At 52.8% G+C, this 8,882-nt stretch overlaps 1 protein-coding gene across 6 annotated transcripts in view; it reads right to left on the reverse strand.

Annotated features, from left to right (window-relative positions):
- The window catches only part of Vwce (von Willebrand factor C and EGF domains), a 28,875-nt gene extending 20,288 nt beyond the window's left edge, over window positions 1-8,587 (reverse strand). For 3 of the 6 annotated variants that reach the window (XM_074046663.1, XM_074046673.1, XM_020163185.2), the window contains exons 1-5: window positions 8,452-8,587; window positions 5,906-6,000; window positions 5,685-5,774; window positions 5,207-5,335; window positions 2,391-2,507 (exon numbers count right to left, since the gene is read on the reverse strand). In XM_074046663.1, the coding sequence (XP_073902764.1) occupies window positions 2,391-2,507; window positions 5,207-5,335; window positions 5,685-5,774; window positions 5,906-6,000; window positions 8,452-8,561 (541 nt within the window). In that variant the 5' untranslated portion in view covers window positions 8,562-8,587. The other 3 variants (XM_074046668.1, XM_074046675.1, XM_074046680.1) reach the window with 3 other exon arrangements.
- Between the last annotated feature and the right edge of the window lie 295 nt (window positions 8,588-8,882).

An 8,882-nucleotide genomic window follows, 5' to 3' on the forward strand; every position in this document is an offset into this window, starting at 1 on the left:
CTTTGTCTCTAGGTTGGAGAATGGACAGCCCCTGTGTATCTTCCACCTCCATCTGTGCCATCCTCACACAGCCTCCAGGATGTTGTCACCAAAGGGATCCTCTGCCCAGGCCACTCTCTGCTCAAAACCTCTCTGGAGCTCCGGCCTGTGTGACAGCACACTCCTGAAACCTTTAAATACCTTTCAACAGCCTTGGGCTGCGCTTCCTGGCTCCTTCCCAGCCCCTCACCTTCACTCTTGCTTAATTAAGTTCTTGCCATCTTCTAAGCACACCCCACCTCCTGCCGGCCTCCCCTTTGACCCATATTCTGTCTTCCCTGAAAGCCTTTCCCTCTTGTCTGACTAGAAAACTCCTATGCCTACTTCAAAACTCAGCTTCCACAGCCCCTCTTGTGTACCAGCTTCCCCGTGTTGTCTGAAATCGTGAAAAACTGGAAATAATCTCCATACTCATCAATAAAAGAGCATACAAAATATGGATACCTGTCCTGCAGAATAGAAGGGGACAGTTAAAAGAGAGGCAGCCACCTGTTTCCTCTAATGTGGAAAGATCTTTAAGACCAATTGTTCACGGGGAAAATAAGCAAAGGAATGATTGGGTTCAAACACCAGCTCTAACAAGATCTTAGGTAAGTTATTTAATTTTGTAAGGCCTCAGCATTCCTATCAATAAGATGGAGATAAAAGCCAGGTGCAGTGGCTCACACTCAGGAGGCAGAGATCAGGAGGATTGAGGTTTGAAGCCAGCCCAGGCAAATAGTTTGTGAGACCCTATCTCGAAAACAACCTTCACAAAAACAGGCCTTTTTTGGAGTGGCTCAAGGTGAAAGCCCTGAGTTCAAGCCCCAGTAATGGAAAAAAAAAATGAGATAAACAATATCAACCTCAAAGGATAATTTTGAGGATGAAATAAGAAAACACATGTAAAATGCTTAGACTTGTACCCAGAACACAAGAGTTTGACAAGCAGCATATTGCTGTAAGTGTGTACGTATGTAAGAACATGTAGTCAGACCGAGTGGCAGTGGCTCACGCCTGTAATCCTAGCTACTTGGGAGGTTGAGATCGGGAGGCTCACAGTTCAAGGCCAGCCAGGGCAAATAGTTCATGGGACCCCCATCTCCAAAATAACCAGAGCAAAATGGACTGGCGGTGTGGCTCAAGCAGTAGAGCACCTGCTTTGTAAGTGCAAAGCCCTAAGTTCAAAGCCCAATCCTACCAAAAGAAAAGAAAAAGAAAGAAAAAAAAAACAAAAACACATAACAGGCTGATAACTAGATGGCACAAACTGAGTTGTATCCCCCACCCCAAAATTTATGTTGAAGGTGTTCCTCCCAAAATGGTAGCATTTTGGAGATGGGATCTTTGGGAGATAATTCAGGTTGAATGAGGTCGTCAGGGTGGTACCCTCATAATGGCACTAGTGCCCTTAGAAGACACCAGAGTGCCTCTGTCCCTCTCTCGTCTGCAAGTCAGGAAGAGAGCCCTCATCAGGAACCCTGCCAGACAGCTCTCTGGAACTGGGAGAGTAAGTGCCTGTTGTTTAAGTGTCCCAGCCTGCAGCACTTTGTTACAGCAGCTCAAGATGATTAGGATAACAGGGTTATTCTCTAGGGAGAGTAGAGAGAGCGGCCAGGGAAGAGAGAGCCCAAGCCTTGCACTGTGACTTCCAAATATCTTTTAATACTTTATAAAATTTCACATGCAGAGAAAATAAAAGCGTAGTATCAAGGGGCTGCCTTTGACTCCTCTGCCTTGTGCAAATGAAACTGTCTCCTATATGACTTGTGTAAATCAAAGTCACCAGAAAAGGGCCAGTCACTGTTGAAAAGATCTCACCTTTATCACAAAAGAGGGAAGACCCCTTCTTCTCCCTGGGCCCCCACAGCCCTGGTACCTCATCCCAATCTTGTTCTTGCCCAAACCAACAGACTGAGAGGGGTAGGGTCCTATTGCCCTGGTATCCCCAAAACCTGGCCCAGAACCAGGCAGGTGGAACCAATGAATGCAGTCAATGACTGCCCCATCACAGCCCCTCCGCAGCCCCTCCGAACCTGCTCACAACCTGGGTCCCTCCAGGTCCTCCCTCATCTCAGTAGCCTCCTGCACTGTGTGAATCTGTCTCCTCTACCCCCTGCTGTCCCCAAGGCCTCTCCTTCATCCCCATCCCTCCACCCCACTCTAAAGCAGCAGCAGCCCTAGAGTCCGCCATTCTGGGGTTCAAACCTTCATTCTACCTGGGCCAGTCTCAGTTTCCCCATTTGTAAAATAGGGATGATATAGCATGCATCTCAGAGAACCGTGGCACAGGGGACACATGGTCAGGGCCCAGCAGAACACAGCGTTCAGTGTGGTTTCACCCCGCACAGCCATCCCGTCTGGCCGCTCACCTTGGCAGCTGTGGCGGTCGGCGGATAGTCGCATACCAGGTCCACACTCGCATACGAAGCCACCTTCTGTGTTCACACACTGGCCCTCACAAGAGGAGCTTAAACATTCATCAATGTCTGGGAAGAAAAAACCTTCCACAGTTCACTCTGAGTGTGGCCATGACTCGGGAAAACTGACCCTACTCAGCAGTGCAGAATCCCCACTCACAGGCACCAGGAAAGTCATTCAGCCATGAGGGGACCCCAGAAAGAAGAGGCAGAGAGCCTAAGGGGTCAGAACCCATCCTTAACCCCCACAGACTAGATGGTGAGAGAAGATGGCTAGGGCAGAAGTCTGTGACAGCCCCACCCATGAGGCTACTCGCCAGGGCCCTCAAAAGGCCAGGGACAAGAAGGCTGACAAAATTATCAACAGTGTTCGTCTCTTAGATGTTCACTGAGCACCGACTGTGTGTGGTAGACCCAGAGAGGGGACTCTGAGGACACAAAAGTGACTCAAGCACAGCCTCGACTCTCCAGATGTTTTCAGTCTGATGACAGAGGAGCTAAGACATGTGCCCATAGGAGGCCAGTGCCTGGGGAGGGGGTAACATATGCCCTGTGTAGGAAAACCAGCCACAGCATGTAGGCCCTGAAGGAGCATGAGGGGCCCCTGAGCATCAGGAGGAGGGGCTGTCCAGGTGGCAAAGGGTTTGAGGAACTGGGGGTGCAGCAGCTGTGGTCTTTGGGAACTGTCAAGTCAGGACAGGTTAAGACCAGGCTGTGGGGTAACTGCTTGGATAACTTTAAGGTTAGCCTAGCCAGACAACAGTTGCTTACAACTGTAATCCTAGCTACTCAAGAGGCAGAGATCAGAAGTATCAAGGTTCGAAATCAGCCCTATCAAGCATAAGCCCAAATTCAAACCCCAATGCCACAAAAAAAAAAGGTTAGCCTAACAGATGCTCTGCCCTGGGGTAAGGGGGCTGGAAATCCCCAAATCCTGCTGCATGGTGGTCCTTCTCCACCTGAGCACCATGGCAGCTCCTGAGGACCTATATGATCTGCTGGGCCTACCAAGGTCAGCATCTGAGTCTCCACAATGTCTGGCCCCATGCCCACTAGACCCCTCCACTCTCCTTACTCCCTATTCAGCCTTCAACTGGCAACTTCCCTCAGGCAGGCCCTTTAAGACCATGTCCACTGCCTCTAAGAAGGACTCACGCCATCCCAAGGGGGAGCCCTACATCTCCATCCAGCCAGTGTCTCCCTGGCCTGTGCTTGCTTTGAAATTGTTCTCTGGCCCAGTTTGCCCCTGCTATAGAGAGTTATGCAGAAAGGCACTTGGGGACTCTCAGGTGCTCCAGCCACTTCTCCTTTCTAGAGGAGGTAATGCAACCAGCAAGCGCTCCATGACCCTTCTAGTGAGCCAGACCCTTTCACCCCACAGTCCTCCTTCTGGAATCAATTAGAGAAGCAGATAAGTGGCCTCTCTAGTGCAGAGGACACACAGCAGCTGGCCCAGGCGAGGGAAGATGGACAAGGAGGTATGTCAATGGCAGCAGTCATGTATGCAGCCACTAGCAATGGCACTGTAAGGTCTACTCAGTGACACCCGCTCTACAAAGTTCAGTGGGAAGATTACAGATAATGTATGATCCCGACTTTATAAAACACACACATGCATGCCCTATATACACATGTGTGTACACACACAGACACACTCAGGGAAGGGACAGAACAAACACTTTGTTTTAGTAGAAATATATCTGGGTGGGCCTTCCAGGGGCGTTTCATTTTCACCTTTCTATGCTCACTTCCCAAATGCTTTTAAATGAATTGTCATTTACTTTTCTCTTCAGAGAGAAACACGTTATTGTGACAAAATTAAAACTTTAAAAAAGCCGGGCGAGGTGACACACAGCTATAATCCTAGCACTCAGGAGGTGGTGGCAGAAGGATCATGAGTTCAGGACCAGCCTGGGCTACATACTGAGACCCTATCTTAAAGGGAAGAAAGGCAAAAAGCAGGGCTGGTGATGTGGTTCAAGTGTTAGTGCGTCTACCTAGGCAAGGGCAAGGCCCTGAGTTCAAACCTCAGTACTGCCAAAAAAATAAAAGACCCTCCAAAAAGGTTCTTGCTACTCTGGAGAGACTAGCAAGAATCTGGGCCTGGGCCATGTGGCCCACGCCTGTAATTCTAGCTACTGGGAAGATAGAGATCAGGAGGATCACAGTTCGAGGCCAGCCCAGGCAAAAAGCAAAACCCTATCCCAAAAATAACCAGAGAAAAAAGGGCTGGAAGTATGTTTCAAGAGGAATGGCACCTGCCTAGCAATCAGGAAGCTCTGAGTTCAAATCCCAGTGCCACCACAATAAAAAGAATCTGAGGAAGGTAAAAGACTTCCTGCGGGAATTTCTAAAATCACAAATGAATAATACGTATACAAAATAATTATTGACTTCTGTTTTCCTTATCTTTCAAATGTCAGTTTATCCCCAATACTAGATGCATGCCCCTCTGTGGGCCCAGCACCTTGCACATGCCAGGTACAGTCCCCCTTACATTGTGCTGTCCTTGTCCTTGACCTTGTACACTTCCATATGTCTGGAATCTCCATAACAGCAGTGGTGACCAGCTGATCATCTGTAACCCCAGCCAAAGCTCAGCTCCTGCCCAAAAGAGCTGCTCAGTAAATATTTGTGAGAAAACAGAAGTGACACATTCCTGTGTGTGCCTCTCTGCCCACTCTCCGGGACCACAGCTTGTCCTGGCTCCTGGCTCCAGAAGGAGATGGTACTCCCACCCTTTCCTCCCCAATCCCTAGGTCTCTCACCTGCACACCTGATGCCAACAGCTGTCTCTGTCATCAAGAAGCCCACAGGGCACACTCGAGCCACCTCCTGACAGCCACCATGGTTGCAGGTAATGTCACAGCCATACTCCCCGCAGGGTCCATGGGCTTCTAAAACAGGCATCACACAGGTGAGCACACACCAACACAGCAGGGCACCAGGTGGTGGCCCCAGCCACCCTGCTGCACCATGCTCTTCCTGAATTGTTAGGAGAATCATTTTGGAAGCAAACAGGCCTGATTTTCAACCTAGCTCTTCCACTTTCTAACCATGCGACCCAGGGCAAGACAATAACTTCCACGTCTCAGCTTCCTCACCTATATAATGGGTATGAAAATACCCACCTGATACGGTGGTTTGAAGAGGACAGGCTAGAACACATCTCAAGTGCCCAGTACTTGGCACAGAATCTCAATGTTAATTCAGTTGTTCCTGTCAGCCATGGCCCACCCCAGTTACCTGGGCAGGTGGCGCCATGCTCTCCATCTTGGCAAGAACAGACATTGGGAGCGATGCAGACGCCACTTCCACAGCCAAAGGAGCAGAGAGCTAAGAGAAGAAATGCAGGTGAGGGTATGGGAACTGGGCCCCAACATGCCCCTTGGCCTAGGGACCAAATCCCAGCAACAGACACTGCTGCTAGGGATTGAAAGGCTCAGGGAACAGGGACAGGCACTTACGCAGGGTGCAGTGCCCACTGCCCATGGATGGGGCCCAGCCAGGGCAGCAGCCACTCCCAAAGCCCGAGAGGCAGACATGGGGGCCCAGTCGGCGTCTGCAAGAGAGGAAAGCTCTTGGCACACTCTGTACAGGGAGAGGGATCAGTCAACAGGAAAGCCCCCCAGCCAGTCTGTAAGTTAGTCAACACAGTTCTCCAAAACACCCTGGGAAGAACAGGAAGTTTCCAAAGAAAAATGACTCTGACAGTCTTTCCTGGAGGCAGGACAAAAACAAAGTGTCAGAGAACAGATATTGCCTACTACAGATATGTGCCCTATGAACACAGAGCAAAAAATCAGCCAGGAGAGAGAGCTCAGAGCTGAAGGGAGACTCTAGATGAAGAGCCTGGGGGATGGCCACTGCAGGACCTTTGCACTTGCCAATCCCTGTTATTGAGAAGGTTCTTCCTGGTAGGATGTAGTAGTTTATACCTGTAATCCCATCCCTCAGAAGGCTGAGACAGGAGGATGGAGAGTTCAAGGTTAGCCTGGGCTACATAGTAAGACCTTGCCTAAAAAAAAACAGTAACAACGAAAAACGTTCTTTCTCAAACACACTCAGCTCATTCTTGCCCTTCACTGAAGTCTCTGCTAATTCAGAGACCTTTCTTGCCCACCCTTACCTAGCTTTATTTTTCTCTGTAACACTTCCTGACACATTAAATTATTTATCAAGTTGATGATTTGTTCATTGTCTGTCTCCCCTACAACTCTCTAAGGATAATGGCTTCTTTTTTCACTCTAGCACAAAGTAAGTGCTCAATAAATGGCTATTGAGTGAGAGGGTGAGAAGAGGAACCAGCAGAAGAGGGGGAAGGAGAGCACTTCTGAGGCACCAGAGAGCTGCCCAAGCTGGATGCCAGCAGGTCTGCCCAGGCCAGCCCTTCTAGAGTTGGGAGGTATGGGAACCAAGGCCCAGAAAGGGCAGAAAGCCAGACAGGCACTGACTATGTTGGACACCAGGCAAGACATAGGGGTAAGCTGAGGAATATTCCACTGTCCCCACCTTCAAGAGATGCTGGGTAGACAGGAACCAGGTGATAAGAACACAGTGTGACAGTGCCACTGTGGGAGGGCTCTGAGGAGGTTACCTGGAAGAGCTGAGAAGTAAAAAGGAGGAAGGGGGAGTAGCACAACCACAAGCCTGGCAGGGACAGAAATAGGGACTAAAATCACTTCCACAAAGGACTAGACAGAGGGCCATAGATCCCACCTGCTTTGAACTGGGAAGCCAAGCACAACAGAATAGACACCAGAGAACCCTTCCCATTGTACTCTGTGTCCAGCACTGACGATGACAATCTAGCAGTCAGACACTTTACACTGCACCAGAGTCGTGCTTAGCCCTATTGGGGACATGGGACAAGATTTGACCTGGTCTTGGGGAGCAAAGTCTGTGCCAAATGTGATGGATTCTTGAAAAGGAAGCTTAGGAGACCACGGCAGTACAGAAAAGTCTGTAGAAAACTGTCCCTGGGGCCCAAGCAGCCCCTTTCATCTCTGAAGTCAAAACCATAGGGGAGGGGGCTTGCACAGATGTCCCTCTTGCTGAAGAGATGGTGGCAGCAGCTTGGGAGGAGGGGCCAGCAGCTCCTCAAACAGAGCTTAACAACTGAGCTGCTGGAAACTCAGAAAGGGACAAGCGGTGCCACCAAAGCGGCAGACAGCAGAGTGCCTGGGGAAGCAGGTGAAGTCGCACCCTCAGGTAGGCAGGGGCGGAGCGCACCCCAGAGGGCCCCCCAAAGAGTCTCCTAGAGCTGGCGGTGACCGGAAGACAGGTGGTAGAGGCTGGCAGCCTGGGCAACGCCCACTCTGTGTGAGCAGAAACTGGCGGGGGCTGTGGAACACAAGTGCGAGCCTGGCGGGGCTGCCCCCGCCGCGCGCCCCCCGGAGCACGTGGCCGCGGGCCAAGCCGCCCGCTGACACGGTGTTCCCTCGCAGCGAGCAACACGCACACACGCTCACCACCCGTGGTGGCGGGAGGTGGGGGAACACGTGGGAGGATGGTATGGGTCCGGAAAGACGGAGCAGGGCACTCACCCCACCCCTCACCCCGCACTCACACGGGCGAAAACCCAAGCGCAACTCAGACAGACCCTGGTAGCTCCAAGGGCCACCGTGTGCGCAAAGGCAGGACACAGGGAAAGCCCCCAGTCCCAGAGCGGGGCCGCAATGGAGGAGGTCAGGCGCGGCGAGTCGAGAGCCAGTCGGGACCAGACGGCACGTCCAGGGGTCCCCCTTACCAAGGGTCAGCGTCCTGCGTCCGCGTCCTGGAGGGAGCACTGGCTCTCCATCTCCCCGCCCCCTCCGAGGTCCTAAGCAGGACAGTCCCACTCAGGGGCGCAAGACAGGTACCCGCCCCACGCACAAGTTGCTATCTCTTTGTCCCGACCCTCTGGGCTGCACCCCGCGCTGGCGACCCGCTGCAGGCGGTTCTAGGGCGCGCCTCCCAGCTCCACGCGGATTGCGCTCCCCGGAGAGGCCGCGGAGGGGCGCGGGGCTCTTACCTCTCGGCCACGAAGTGTCCGGGAGGCTTCCTCCCGGTGTAGCCTCGGGCCGGGGCCCCCGGCAGCAGGAGCACGACGCAGGCGGCCCGGAGGAGCAGTCCGGCCCACATGACCGGCGGCGGCGGGTCCCCCGGCTCCGTTCGGCTCGGGCGCTGCGCGCGGGGGAGGGGGTTGCCGGCCCTCGCCCCTCCTCCTGGCGCGGCGGGGAGCGAAGCAGCGATCCCGGAGCTGGCACGCGTTGCTGAGCAGGGGGCTGAGGGCGCCGAGAGGAGGGGCCGGGGAGCGCTGCAGATGGCTAGAGAGGAGGCGGGGGTCCTGCACCTAGGAGCGAAACACACAAAAGGCAGCGCCGCGGGCTCGAGAATTCGTCTCCCGGAGGCGCAGAGCTTTGACCCGGGCAAAGATCAGGGACCCCTGGGGGCGGGGTTTCG

This window comes from Castor canadensis, chromosome 1 (genome assembly GCF_047511655.1).
Source record: "Castor canadensis chromosome 1, mCasCan1.hap1v2, whole genome shotgun sequence".
Lineage (NCBI taxonomy): Eukaryota > Metazoa > Chordata > Mammalia > Rodentia > Castoridae > Castor > Castor canadensis.